This window comes from Brachyistius frenatus, unplaced genomic scaffold (genome assembly GCF_029030835.1).
Source record: "Brachyistius frenatus isolate BFR_SWC_R1_liver_20210118 unplaced genomic scaffold, ASM2903083v1 Contig_23, whole genome shotgun sequence".
Taxonomy (NCBI): Eukaryota; Metazoa; Chordata; class Actinopteri; family Embiotocidae; genus Brachyistius; species Brachyistius frenatus.
The window spans coordinates 4,329,571-4,344,800 of record NW_027210622.1 but is presented as its reverse complement, the minus strand read 5'-3'; the positions used below and the strand labels follow the sequence as shown (position 1 = coordinate 4,344,800).

At 39.0% G+C, this 15,230-nt stretch overlaps 2 protein-coding genes across 3 annotated transcripts; one reads left to right on the top strand and one right to left on the bottom strand.

Moving 5' to 3' along the window:
* Positions 1 to 7: 7 nt before the first annotated feature.
* ube2kb (ubiquitin-conjugating enzyme E2Kb (UBC1 homolog, yeast)) lies at positions 8 to 5,972 on the bottom strand. The gene is made up of 7 exons (XM_069697496.1): positions 5,668 to 5,972; positions 4,615 to 4,708; positions 4,169 to 4,227; positions 3,675 to 3,757; positions 3,438 to 3,537; positions 3,068 to 3,196; positions 8 to 2,272 (listed from the first exon to the last, which is right to left on the bottom strand). The coding sequence occupies exons 1-7, from the start codon at positions 5,728 to 5,730 to the stop codon at positions 2,198 to 2,200; spliced, it is 603 nt and encodes a 200-aa protein (XP_069553597.1). The 5' UTR covers positions 5,731 to 5,972; the 3' UTR covers positions 8 to 2,197.
* A 1,802-nt stretch (positions 5,973 to 7,774) lies between these two features.
* On the top strand, positions 7,775 to 14,960 carry smim14 (small integral membrane protein 14). Of its 2 annotated transcripts, none has more exons than XM_069697491.1 (5): positions 7,775 to 7,945; positions 9,155 to 9,250; positions 10,317 to 10,365; positions 10,521 to 10,675; positions 11,348 to 12,302. In XM_069697491.1, the coding sequence occupies exons 2-5, from the start codon at positions 9,176 to 9,178 to the stop codon at positions 11,363 to 11,365; spliced, it is 297 nt and encodes a 98-aa protein (XP_069553592.1). In that variant the 5' UTR covers positions 7,775 to 7,945; positions 9,155 to 9,175; the 3' UTR covers positions 11,366 to 12,302. The 2 variants fall into 2 exon arrangements, with proteins under 2 accessions (XP_069553592.1, XP_069553591.1); XM_069697490.1 differs by lacking the exon at positions 11,348 to 12,302 and adding an exon at positions 12,309 to 14,960 and having other exon boundaries at positions 7,787 to 7,945.
* The last annotated feature ends 270 nt before the right edge of the window (positions 14,961 to 15,230 follow it).

The following is a 15,230-nucleotide window of genomic DNA, read 5'->3' as shown; positions in this document are numbered from 1 at the left end:
AGCAAACTTGATTTTCCACTTTTTTAATCAAAGAAACATGACACTGTCACAATAAATAACCATGCTTTTTATACTGCTGACGCTCGCTTCCGAGAAAAAGGAAAAGAAGTCTCTATCCAAATGGAGAAACCGAGATGCAACAGCCCCTTTTTTTATGCTTCGTCATCGTGCAATATTGTACATAGTGAGAACGACTGGAGGAGGGGGGCCTCTTTCCTTTGTAGTCCTTTCTTCCAAAATGCAGCTCAACAGTGCACTCGGGTGATTACAAGATGGCTCTTTACCAAGAACCAAACCCAGCTATTTACATGTTAAGGAGAAGGTGTGTGCGTGCTACCTGCCCGTGAACTTTCTTTTTTTGTTTTTTTGGCTCTTGCTGAAAATTTGTTTCCGCAGGGAAGGCAGCACATTAACTCCATGCCATACTGTCATATTCCGCTCTGCTGGTAGGGACTGAGCTGGAGGTCAAGCAAAAAGAAGAGAATTCTTAAAAAAAAAAAAAAAAAAAAAAAAACAGCCCTGTGTGAGGATGCTTCTACACCCTACTTCTCTATATGCAAAGCATGTCTTTGCAGTCCATGTACCTCAAATCAAAATGTGTGAAAACACTGTGCAGGCCTGCTATCTACTTCATAACAGAGGAGTTCCAGCCTCTTACTACTCAAGAATATAATTCAAAGATGACCTTTAAAGAGCATTTTATTTGGCTGTGTAGTAAAGCATGTCTGGGAATATAGGACCTCACCTATATACCTGTTGTGTATATATGGCCAAAGTTTTGATTGAGTGCTGCTAGATCAGATCCGTAATGGTACAACTCCACCTCTTAAGCATTAGTGATCAGTTCCTCTAATCCGTGGCTGACAGTGTGTCTATGATTGAAAAATGGCCGGTCTGAAATGAGTAACAAAAACACAGCACCGCAAATCCAAATCCAAATTCAGATTCACTCATTTCTTCCCGAAGTGTGTGAGATGAATCTGTTCAGGGCAGAGGAAAACATCAGCCAGTAACAAACTCGGAAAATCACTAGAAAATGCTTCGGCTTCCCCACAGATCCGACGCCAGACTGAGCGTGCTTGGAGCTACCAAGCAGATAATCAGCTTTGTGAGATTCACAAGACCGATAGGGATGTTAAGTCGAACAGACACCCACCACATCTTTTGGCCAAATGAAATAAAGGTGACAGAACATGCAAAGACAATAAAAGACACAGGAAAAGGCTGGATTGTGTTGTGGCAGAAAAAGATGGCATATAATGACCTTCAGGGGCCCGAGCTGGCTGTTAACCTCCTGTGCCATCAGGGCCATGATTTTGGCTGTGCCACCCCAAACAACAATCATGAGAAGGGGGGGGGGATGACATTGAGGGACTTCTCATGGATCACAAAAGTGTAAAAAGATATCTCTCTCCATATAAGTGTAAACTAGGCATAGTTTATATTTAAAATAATTTGTTTTACAATGCCATGTAAGAAAAAAAGTATATCCCCATTGTATTTTCAAATTTACACGCATCTATTTACAGATAACTTTTGTCTCATGGGCATGTGTGTCGATGTCGGAGGATGTGTGTGTGTGATCTCTTCTAGTATCTATGATAAATTGGTCAGGGAAAACCCAGTTACACTGCTCATGCACAGCACTATCCAGTCAAAGTAAATTTAATCCAGCAAGACTTTTACAGTACTAAAAGTCTGTAAGAGAGAATCTTGACACACGGTCCAATTGGCTCCCGAGGGGAAAAAACGGTGATGATGTTTAAAAGCAGTGTGCCGGTTTTACCTTTTACATTTCACCCACGAGGCGATGGCAGTTGTTTGACCCTTTGCAGTATTAACAAACACAAATTGATGAAGAAAAAAAAAAAAAAGGTTCAGACATGATAATTAAAGGGGCATGGAAGATAAAATGCATGGTTGAAAGTTTTTCAGGGCTAATTACAGGAACACACGAGTAAGTGGAAGGAACGACTCTGGGTAATGGATAGATGGAATCAGACAGGCAACAGGGTGGTGTGCATATTGGCAACGGTGGTGCTACCGGTGATGTAGCAAACGAATCTGAAGAAGGCTCAGACTGCTGTGGTGAATGGGGTGTTGTCTGTTTTAACAAAAGGCAATGGTGGAATGGTGCCAGGGAGGAGATCGATGCTGTGATGAAAGGAGGTTTTGGATCCTCACACCTGGCTGAGCTTCAGTTGCTGAGGAGCAGCTCTGTCGCCGTCTCCACATCCCAGGATTTTGAAGACAAGGCCGCTATTACTGCATTCTGTACACGAGAAGGGGGAATAATCTTAAAATTTGTGGAATCTGGGGGCAATATGCAACAGAAATTTAATAAAACTAAAAGAATGGCTTGAAAAGGAAAGTTATTTGCTCATCATTTTTTTTTTTTAGATGTGCAGGGTTTTCCCCTTTTTTTTTGGAGGCTTTAGGTCTAGGTCAGAGGCTAGTTTAAAAAAATGTGCATTTTAACATTTTAGACTATTTTCTTTACAATATTCATTTTAAAATAGCACCCTGAGAGCTATATATATATAAAAAAAAATGACTACAAATTGGTAAAATAGGGTTTAGAGTGACTGGATTTGAACTGCAAATTTATCATCCTAATAGTTGGCACTCAAAATAGTTTTTTTGTTTTTGTTCATTTGATTTGGGTGCAGTAAAAAAACACCTGGGTGTGATGCCTCAGTGTTATAATAGTAGGGAAACCCTTGGATGTGCAAACAGAATAGATTTTTTTGTTTAACACGTGAATAGTAATTATGTTTGAATTAAATGTGTCTCATTAAAAGGTAAATCCTTTGACATTTACCACAGTAAAATTAGAAACACCCTGCTTGCCCTGAAAAGCCTGCTGTCAATAAGACTGTGAGACTAATAGTTATTTTCATTATATATTAATCTGCCTCATATTTGTTCGATTAATTTTTCAGGCCATAAAATATTAGAAAAGTGTGAAAAAAAAAAATCATCTGATGATCCTCCTGCTCCACACGGCGCTGTGTTTTACACACTGTATACATATACCAGTACAAGAAAACCAGAAAGTGGTTCTGACCTTATCAAAGCCCATGGCACAGAGTTTGACTATTTTACGTGTGTAGTCGGGACTGGAGACGGGAGCGCCCGCGTAGACGTGAGACCACAGCCGTGCAGTCTGTTTAAACATCTCTGGGTTCTGCTTGTACTGAGGATTCAGAGAGAAAGTTCAGCGAGATCAATTTCACATAAAAAGAAAACAAATTAGCCAACAAGGCAGAGAGACAGACTGAGTTATTCAAATGCCTCCATTTATCTAACGACCAACATTTACCTAAATAAAACTTTGTAGTCTTTATTTTTTTTCTTTTCTTTTTTTCAGTAAACGCTGTTTGCCACAAGGCGAAGTGCTGGGCAGTGCCACTGTTTCAACCGAAAGTCTTTCCCACCTGGTTTGCTACTACGGCATCTTGTGGATCATCTGGTTCTGCTGCGGCAAGGAGAGCCTGTAGAGACAGCAGCACCGTCCGCAGGGTCATGGCAGCTGCCCTGGGTGAGACAGATTTAAAGTCGGAAAATGTAAGTGGAAGTGTTTTTGTTTTGTTTCTATTTGAGAGGTGGAGGCAGGGGGAGAGACACAAGAGGAACGTTGGGCACAGGAGGAGATTCAAACACGTCTCGCTCACCACTGGTCTTTTAAAATGTCCAGACATATTGCTCCCGTCACAGAACTGATATTAGGGTGCCAGATCTTAGTGATGAAGCGCACCTACGAGAGACAGATGGGAGAAGTTATCCAGAAAAGAATGGTGAGGTGATGGGAAGAAATAAGCTTTTTACAATTTGCAAAATGCTTTTTCAACTGTATCACAAGCAACATACAAATTTGGTTTTAAAAGGATTCATGAAGATCAGATCTCATGTGATTTCAGCTACTCAGACGTGATTCATATAATCAGATTCCAATCAGATATAGATATAATCAGATTTTATTCAGGTCCTTCAAAACCAGATTAACAATTTAAGGTTTTGAAATCAGAACATATTTATGCTGATCAAGATGCTGACCAGAATAATACTGTCTGCATGTATTTAAATTAACACAACAAATGAAACACAAAGGACATTAAGCGAATCGTTCATTTTCTGAGAAGACAAGGTAGCAGGCTAAAATACATACCTTTGGCGGATTAAAAGGATACGTTTCTGGGATTTTTATTTCAAGCTGATATCTGCCACCTATTACAGAAAGAAAAAGAAGACAAGATACATGTTTGACCAAATACCTCATTGCAGCGATAATGTAGGGATGACTATTGGTGCTTTCACAAAATATTAACACAATGAGATTTTTGATAAATAACCTTCAGTAAAGTGGATATAATGACTATGTGGGTAAAAGCAAATAATAGAACAGCTAGACCGGTTTGGGAAGTTGAGAAAATGACATCACTTTACTGTAATGAAGCCTTTAAAATCAGGAGAAGACAACAAAATATGGCATATGTCCTGATATTACCATATCCGAAATATGATCAAATATAGATGTATCCTACTGACAAATCCTAACACCTTAATACTGCAGCAGTGTTGTGTCATGTCATTACAATGCAGGTGTGAGGTTACCTTCGTACGGTGTGTCTGGAGGACCAGCTATTTCCCCCCTCAGCTCTGTGAAGTTCTCGTCCACCAAATCTACTTTAATCTGGTTTTTACTCGTCTGAGGGACAAAAGGACAGACACAACGATTTACTCTGGTGATCAGTGGACACCCAGGTCTCAAGCCTGTGTCTGGGCATGTTTTTTTTTTTAAATTATTATTATTATTTTTTATATCAAGTGTGATAATGAGCTTGTCAACATGAAGTTACGTTGAAGACATGTCGGCTGTTAAAAGTCACAAGTGACGTCAGTTTACGTACAAATTAAAAGTCGGTTTTGTTCAAGAGGAAACGACAGAAACAATTTGCGTTAGCAACCCAGATAGCTTCCTAGTGGATCCAGGATAGTTCACCACAAACCCCATAATAACACACTTACAGTGACAGTAACGTGACAACGTGCTTCTTTTTAAACGACAGCGACTTGTCCCACACGGAGTCCAACCGGCCGTGTAGCGTGTCTGATCCGGAGATCAACACCACGGGCTAATGCTAACTGTGGATGAGATGTCAAAATAACGTTGCCGTAAAGCGAGCTAAAAAATAAATAAATAAATAAATAAAAAAGCTGCTAAACTGCGCTGACAGTAACTGACCTGCATTATTAAACAGCCGCGGTACCGAGCGTGAGGCGTGTGTGTGTGAAGTAGGCTTGTTTTAGGTGGGTCGTTAACCAAAGGTATGCGGTATTGTTCGTTAGGAACGAGAGGGGCCTTGTCAGTTGACCGAAGCTGAATCCCCGGTGTTTCCTGAACACGCACCCACCTGACACGACGGGGAGAGGCGGCACGAAACGAAACCGACGTGAGGCTACGGCTAGCTGAAGTTCTCCTGTTTGGGCCCGACCGACCGCGATACACAACCAACACCTGACCGAGGTAACTGTAATCTGCCACAAAAAGCGACGGACCACCGTAACACCTTCACGGCGTGGAAAACAATAACAAAGATGGAGCTGAGTAGAAGTTACACCAAAAAAAATAATAATAATAAAAAAAATTAAAAAAAATAGCCGCACCTCTTCGCTTTTGAGAACTTCTTTGAACTCCCGCTTGATCCGTTGGACTGCGATGTTAGCCATGGCCGTGTCTGCTGAGCTGCTGCCTGGAAGCAACACCTGGGGGCCTCTCTCCCTGGGTTTTCTGCCTGTCAGGGGGGGCTGCCTGCTCGGTTATGGAGCTCCTTTCACTTTCACTGTCCAGCGCTTCTTTCTTTTTCTTTTTTCTTTTTTTTTTTTTACCTCCGAGGGAGCTCACCGTCGCCTGCCTGCCCGCCTGCCCGCCTGCCAGCCAGCCAGCGCACAGCCTCAGTCAGTCCAGAACATGCAGACACACACAGATCAGCTGCATGGAGCCCCGACTGGAACTTTCATTAATGATCTCTGCTCACAGACAGCATGGGCTGATGCTCTTTTCAAACTTGCCTTCAGGACATTTCTCATCATGTGCTTTAGCACATCTGATTTCTAAAAATGATTACTGTCAGGATTTCACATCTGACCGTGATTTGTTGGGTTCATTTTTTTTGGTAAACTGTTTTGTAAACTGGAATTAGGGAGAAAATAGAAGCTTAAACTGTTTTTTTGTTTTGTTTTTTTTAACTCAAATGACTATCGCTGCCAGCTGACACTTCAGCTGATAACAGTGCACACAATTATATACTTTAGCTCAAACCTTACATTTAACCCCTGGAACGGCATACTGGCCCCTGGATCCAAAACCTCTGTCTGAAGGGTATGTTCGAAAGTCAATGACAAGACACAAGACAACTTTTAATAGACATAAAACAACTGCAGACAGGCATAAAGTTATATCAAAGAAACAAGCCAACCACAAAGGGGAAGGAAGTGTTTGTAGTTTAAAGAGACATAAAATACCTACAAAAAGACACAAAACAACTTCAAACAGACATTATATGACTACAAAGAGATGTGAAATGTCTACAAACAAACATAAAATGACTATAAATATAACGACTACACAGAGATACAAAATGTTGCAAAACCACTTGTTGAGATCTGAAACAACTACAAACAAATATGACATCAAAGACATAAAACAATCACAATAGGATATGGTGTTTGCGGTTAAGAGAGGTATTAAATACCTAGGTGACACACAACAAAGCACAGACATAAAACGACAACAAACAGGTGTAAAAGATCAAAACAAAAACATGAAATAACTATAAATACACATATCGGCTGCAAGGAGACACACAAGGGTTCAAAACCACTTGTTGAAATGTGAAACAATTTCAATTAGACATAAAATGACTAAAACAGATATAAAATGAGAAGTGTCACAAAGCAACTTCCAAAAGACATTAAATGACTACAAAGACACACAAAACAGCTGCGAGAGACAAAATGACCTGATATGATGCAAAATCACTCCAGACAAAGTGACCTCGAAGATGACAGGATAATTAATAGTTTATATGCCAAGAGATGTGGCTGAACATTTTGTAATGTGTTTAAACCCCCAACTGCTATAGATCGTAGTGTTGTAATCCATTTTCGGCCATTTGACTCTTCACTCCAATCTAAGAACGGAAACTGTGACAGAAAATAGATTAGGAGGGATTAGATTGAAAAAAATTCAATATGTTGCCTTTCTTACAGAATCTTAAAATATTGATTTGTAAACCTTGTGTTATGATATTAATATACATTATATATTGCCAGATTCTTACCAATAAACAGCCCTATGAGGCAGTCATGTAATCCAATGGTTATAACATCTAAATAATTGGTAAACAGATCTTCATGTGAAACCTCTTACACCACTTCTTTGCTACATGTTATGAAACTAAAATAACGTGTAATGTGCTATATTTTTTGACCGACAGGGCGGCAAATATGAAATTGTGTAAAATAAACCGCGGAAAATACAGCTAGTTTAATGTTTATTAATGTTTATTAATGATAAACCTTCCGTAAAACGTTCCTAATATCCGATATATTTGGAATATTCAATATTTGTTTACTATTCCGACAGGATGGTCGTCCCTTACTGTGATTGGCTTAAAGACCCGCCCATCAAATGTTTGGCCCTATTAGAGATGTCTATTTCGCCCTGTACGTGTTGGTTACGTTGGGACTGGTTCCCCCTCCCCCCCTTTCTCACGAGGTCCCGGATGTCAGTCATGAAGACTAGCTGGTCGGCTCACGTGTATTAAACAAAACACAGACGGGAAGCTGACATGTCTGCAGTTTGATGCTGTCTGTGAAGAACAGCAGTGAAACACAGGCCTGTTAAAGACAGGTGTCGTTTTCTGAACGTCACACAGCTCAAGTAAGTCGCGTTTCGATGCCGTTTGTTGGCACATCTGTCTCCAATTATTAACAGAAAAAAAAAAAAAAAAACAGATATGGGTGTGAGACTTCTGTGTTGGCTGGCTACATTAGCAATAAGCTACTGGGCATAAAATATTGATTAAACAGGAAGTCGAGACAGCGGTTGCCTGTGATAGGATTTCAGCTGGATCATGACGAATTTACCGATGGTTTTGTTTCCTCGTCCCTCTACAGATGCGCAGACAGCCGCTCATACCCATGGAAAATATAACGTATACATGTTAGATGTTACAGCTTGGAGCAGTCTGGTGCAACAGTCCTGCCATTAATCTTTGCTTCATGGTTTTAATGCTCAGAAAGGTGCTGTATGTCGTGCTGTTGAAATGTATCGCTGATCAGAGAGGTGTTTCTGTTATTTAGTCCCATGATGCATATGGAGTGGGAAAATAATCGAAACACCCCCTCGGTATAAAGCAAGAATCCCCTCTTTTCAAGACCTGAAGAATATAACCGGCATGAAAGTATAATTTAATGTTTGTTTATTTGTTAAAAGGTGCATGTAGACTGCCTACACATCATAAATGGCACACTGAGTGTATGTAGGCAGTCTTAAAAGTCAATTAAAACGTGTCTGACATTTTATTTTACTGGGCTACAAACGTCAGCTAGACATATACTGTATTGGGTGGCATTTACTTATTGCAGATAAGCAAGGAAGGAGGTAGAAAAAGATCTGTTTGAGGGCTCTCTGAGGCAGTGTATCAATTACATAATTTTTGGTGGAAGGAGTTTTATTTGTCAACTGGGAAATCTACTTTGTACAGATGTTGTTCACTATTCTTTGAATTACCAACTTTTTATAAGAACTTATTGTGTATGTTAATATTAAAAAAAAAAAAAAAGACTGAATATGATGCTCTGGAAAGTTACTCACACATATCAATAGTGGTATCATCTGTATCATTTGGGCTCTTTGATTATGTTGATTGGCATGTCCGGCAGCTGCTACAAACATAAATAGTCGAAATCTGAAGCGGTCACTGTTTACATGGTACATCCTGAAAGTTTGCTGACTGTCCCTTAACTGAGAAGTCTCCTCCCCCTAATCCGAGAGCAACAATAGAGCTCAGCACTGACAAGAGATAGCATTAGGTTTCTCCCACTTGTTCATGTACGTCCTAGTTACATTTGGTACTTTTGTTCCAAGGTGAATACTGTCTGGTGAGAAATGGCGGAGGGAGGCTTCGACCCTTGTGAGTGCATCTGCACCCAGGAGTATGCCATGAGGCGCCTCATCAACCTGGTAAGCAACAGAAATGAGAGGTTTTCTGTGTCTCTTGAAATCTAAGTTACAGATTTAATGATAGATAGATAGATAGATAGATAGATAGATAGATAGATAGATAGATAGATAGATAGATAGATAGATAGATAGATACTTAGATACTTTATTAATCCCGCAGGCTGAAGTCGAGAGAAGGAATGCACAACTCGCAAGCAAATGAAAGTCTTCAGGGAAGGAGGGGAGAGGGAAATGAAAACTACTGAGTGACACTGAGCCAACACATCCTGGTTCCTGCTCAGTGTTTATCTTGAGGGCCCTATCAGTTCTGCCATGCAAAGACTCTGCTGCACTGTACCGTCAGGTTTGCTTTGTGCTTGGAAATCTACTCTGGCTTTTCTTAATGGAAAATGTGCTGTCAAAGATGAGGTGATAAAGTAAGTTTCCGAGTATAATAAAGAGTGTTGCCTGCAGTTAGTTTGTGTGAGTTTCCAGATGTCCTCATTTGTTCTTTGTGCACAGGTGTAACTTGCATGGCAAGCTGCAGTTGGCTGAAAGCTTGAGGCCTCTTTCTGGGCCTTCTGATTTTCTTACAGCTTCAAAGGATGTTTTCCAAATGACCAAAGGATTTGTATAGTCTGTCAGAACAGGACAGAATATTTCAGGAAGCCGGCAGAGCTCGGAGGGTTGTTTGCATGTGAAATATGTGCTCCATATTATGTGGTTAACATAACAAGGAAGTCATGTCAGTTTATTTATGTAGCATACATCAATTGAGCAAAAAACTGCACAACAACAGACAAAAATAGAACAAATCTCATTAAATGAAACAATTAAAAAAAAAAAAAAAATTAAAGTAATAAAGCCGAATTTTTAAAACTACAAAGATTTTTTTTTTTAGCCAAAGCAACACATGGATATACATGAGCAGTAATTAAGTAAAAAATAAAGACATCTTATGGTTTATGACACAAAGTTGAATTAGCAGTGTGTTTATGAAGCTCCTGTGTTTTCTCCTTCTCCAGATGAGGTCAGTTGTGACCAGACTAAATAACTGCCATTTCTTAATTCTGCAATCTTCTTTCAGCTCAGGCAATCTCAGTCCTACTGCACAGACACAGAGTGCCCTCAGGAACGTATGTAAAAACAGTTCTAAATGCCCTTCATATTTGATCTCGTGTTTTTTTCCATAATGTGTCAGCATGTGTGAACTGACATGTGGCCACACTCTGACACATTTTCAAATCAAAAATATTAGATTACATGTGTGCCCTGTTGTGTTTGTTTTCAGTGCCAGGTCCCAATGGGTCAGTGGGCGGAGGAGGTGACCTCACCCTCCCCATGGTTATGATGGGATGGGCAGTGGTGGCTTTGGTCCTGTTTCTGCTACGCCCATCCAGTCTCAGGGGTGCCCGTCCTACAGGAAAACCCAACGGACCTCACAATGTCAGTACTGATCAACAACAATGATATTGCTGATGTTAAAGTCACTGCTTGGCTTTTGCTTTGTCACTCAAAGCACCTCATGCACAACAAATGTAGGAGAGAATTTTCTCTTATCAGAGGAAATCTGGTTTTCTTCAGTTAGAAGAAGACAGAAGTGGCCTATTTACAGATTAACGAAGAAAATAACTTGAACACTAAAAGCTGACTATGACTGATTTAAAAATAAAATAAAAGAGATGATTAATACCAAAGACAGTTTTGTGCTTGGTGTCATGTATTGTAGTCATTACATCTATAATTATCACTTACAAAGTTAGAACTGTTTACAGCCCTGTTTTAGCTGATTTTCGAGTAGCTCTTGTTAAAAAGAGCATCTCTGTAAAACAAACATGAAATTAGAAAAAAGTAACCATAAGTGTTTGTGGTAGTGACCAGTCACAGCCCATAAACATATATAATTAAGATCTTTAATCAGACTGATAAGAGGCCGGATCAAGTGCTCAGCCGAACTCAATACTCAATACAAGTCCTATCAGCATCCCCCATATATTTGTACATGTTTTATGTATCATTCAGTGCTTGCTTTGCACTTAAGTAACCAAGTTATTGTCAGCATTTTGCAATAATCTCATATTTTAAATCTCAAAAAAAAAAAATCTTGGTTTCTTTCAGGGGATTAGAGAAACTTGATATCTCCCGAAGGACGCAGATTTCTGCATCATGTATGACTAAAAACTGCAGACAATCAGAGTACCAGCAGAGCAGCGGGATGAAGGAGAAAATATTTACGAAGCCATGTGTCCTCGTTTTTTAAAATAACTCCCACCAAAGTCTAACTGAACCTGAAACTAACACAAAGTAGTCCCCAAATACTGAACATCTGACTGTTGGATTCCCTTCTGCCTCTCCTTCTGCCTGTGATGTCAGTATCACACAGCATCTTCTCCCAATAAACACACAATAAGGTCAGTTTGCTGTTTGGAAGCAAACTGACCTTAGTTTGCTTCCAAACTAAGGTCAGGGGCACAGATCAGATTACTAGCCTGCTACATGTATACACAGTGACAATAAACAGTTTATCACAGTGCATGTGAACACTTAGTCTTTCCATGTGACCTGGTTTATTAGAGTAGTTTATATACGCGAATACATTGTTAGGTTATGTTTCTACTTTACTGATTTGCTGTTATTGGCCTTCTGTTATTACTGTCATTTTATGTTTGTATGTTTCAGATTAAAATTCAGAAACGGTCTTTTTGAGACTCAAATGCCAGCATGTCGTCAAAGGCGACTGAATATTACAAGTTTTGGTTTGTTTGACACTGGCTTTGTAGGCCTATGTGTATTAATGATTTAGTTTTAGACCAGTCTCTTTCATTAACGCTTTTTCCAAAAACAGAAATCATTTAAGCAGTTGCTGTATTTGGTTAATGTGTAAAAAAAAGGTACTCAGAACTTGGGTGTTTACAACCTAATAGAAATGTGTAGATGTCTTTATAAGATCCTCCTGGGACAGATGCTTACCAATTACTGACATGATATTGGATTCAGAATGTGCTCCTTGACAGCATCACCAGGAGTGTTCACTTGCTGTCGTTTTAAAGAATTAACTTGTTCTTGTCTTGGTTTGCAGAGGGATGGCAGAGAGCCCCCAGCACCACCTATCGACTAGCACTGGAGGCAGACCACCAGCAGTCATCCACCTTCTCTGACTGGAGCTGCACAGTTTGCTGTAACTGTGACCAGGACGGCACCATCTCCCTGTCAACCTTCATACCCATATCTTTTTTTCTTTTTTTTCCTCTTCTAATGGCATTGCAGATCTGTCTTTGATTCTTGTTACTAGAGCCCAACTGATACTGAATCCATGAGACCAGCGCAGATGGGATATTTAAGAGTGTTGGCAGTTGTGCTGCTTTCACTTCAGATTTGTTCATTTTTAACAAAGGTATGTTCTGACTGAGGGTGCAGATTCGTAGTTAAACAAAACAAATACATAGCGCACAGAGTTTAATGGTAACTAAATACAATTACATTAAAACATAAAAGATTTTTTTTTGCATTTCTGCCAATATATACACTAAAACAACATACCTGTGATAAGCCAGGATTGTCTGATAACATATCTGTTGGGCTCTACGTGATACTTCATCAAGTCTTAAAGGGGAGGTGTGGCATTATTTGGAGTTAGCCCAGCTCTGGTTCTGCCTGACCTGCAGAAACTCACACGTGAACTCAAAATGAAGGAATGTGTCACATGGTCGGGGAACAAGGGAGGGGTGGCAAAGAATTCCCCCGTTGGGTCGTTAGATTGTTGTTTTGGTGATTTCTGAGTAACGAAGGGTGGCAGGCTCGTCGGTCTCTCTGAAACATTCCACTCTTTCCATTTTGAAAAAATTAATGGTGCCAGTAACGATGTCATATCTTATTTAAACCAGCAGAATGACTTTGATTTGATTAGGTTACATTCTGAAGTTCACTCACAGTAACATGGTATATGATTTCAAAGCAGTGAAGCAGTCTTCTATGTTTACATTCAGGCCTCAGTTCGATTACATACATGCCTGAGCCAGTGACTAGTCTGGTCTCTTTATTTTAACCATATTTCCACAAACTTGTCTGTCCCTTTAAATATCAGATGGTTTAGTTATTGTAGTGTGTTTGATTGAGGTGGCAATAAATTCCGGTTATTGTAGAAAATGTGAACAAAATATTTGATTTATTCACCTCAGTCAGAAGAGGTGCAAGGGAAATATATATACATATATATACAAAAACAAACAGATAAATGCTCACAGACTTGTTTCACAATGTGAAATGAATTTCAGGCATTTGGACAGGATATGATTTCAAGAAAATAAACTGCACTAACAAAGTTAGTTTCAGTCATGTTAAGATGATTGTGTGTACTGTAATTTCTCTTATTTGTAGCCAAAAATTATATTTTATTAGCACTTTTGTCAATTCCTTTTGAAGGTCTGATGTATAAATTTAGCTGTCTAAACAATAAGAGCAATCAAAAATTTATATTTCTTAGCTTCTGTATCTCATGGATAGGAAATAAATGTAAGTGTTGAAACAGTGCCAATGTCAATCTGTAGTCCTGAAAGTTTTTGTGAAAGATAAGATGAGATGGTCTTTATGTAAAATTAATGATGGAAAGAGGAGGCAATGAGCGCAGTAGGCATTTTCTGTCATCTTTTCTTTTTTTCACATGTATCTTTCATTGGGAACATTATTCAATGATGCAATAGCATTGTTTATAACATAAATATTTGTTTCCATTATACCTACCTGCGTAAAACAACAAAACCATTCACATGTTCTTAAAAACACTGTCTGAACAACCTCACTTGACCCTGCATCTGGGGGGCTCCCCTTCACATGATAATGGCATTAAGAAAATTATATTAACAGTATAATGAAACAAATACTTTACTATCTTTAATGTGGTTTAAACTACAATTTATTTTCTTCTAAGTGTTCTTTATGATTTTCTTGGTCAAGAGTTTTGCTAAACAAATGATTCATTTGACATCTACACCATATTAGCGAAGGTTTCTCAGCTGGAATAAAGCTTTAATTACAATTAGTGAGCAGAAAAATAGAAACAGTACAGTGATTAATTTTGTTTTGTTCTTATGTCATATATGTACACCTACAGCAACGTCACAAATTACAGCCTCGACATTATAGAAGGGAATCAACTCTTTGATGCAAACTCAATTAAATGAAACAACATATTGGTTTGTGTTTTTGTGCTGCTGGCAGTTAGATTGCATTACATGATGGAGTGCTTCCTGTTTTTCTAGTCTCTTGACTGTATTTTGGGAACATCTCTGTTGTGCGTGGTTATTGAAGTGTATCTGGGCATTGGGTTCCGTATCCAATATCAGTAAATACATGGATTGCTGATCAAATTGAAGGGTCTTTCTTGAATGCATGGCAACAGTTTAAAACCTTGAAATGATCTGTAACATCTTCAGGCCAAGTTCATCTGGCTTCTCTTTATTTCCATATCAGCAAATGACCTCTTTGTACTACGACTTTCTAGACTTGTTTGGTGGATGACAGGGAAGAACTAGAAGAAGGAAACGTTGGGTAAACCATCAATTGTTGTGTGTAATGAAGGGCAGAAGCCGTATTTGATCATTGGGATGAACAAATGAACTATTTGGTATAACAGGAGACCTTAATTTACACTGTTACTGTCTAAGAGTAAAAGGGCTTCAACTATGCACTTTTCCTACAACAAAACAAAAAAATAAAAAAGACTTAAGTCTTACTGCGTGGCAGTGTTTTCTTGAGAGCTTGCATAATATGTAATTTTTTAATCTTCTGTTTTAAATTAATCCCTGAGAAAACATTGCAAACAAATACACCTGCAGTGCGGCTTATCAGTGTTTTATCAGTTGGTTTTTTTCCAATTTCTCCTATATGTAACAAAGCGATTTAAGCGGATTAGCAGTTGTGGAACGTAACTAAAACCATTTACTCATGTACTGTACTAATGTATACTATTTTGAGGTTTCTATTTCATGCCACCTACTGCCCT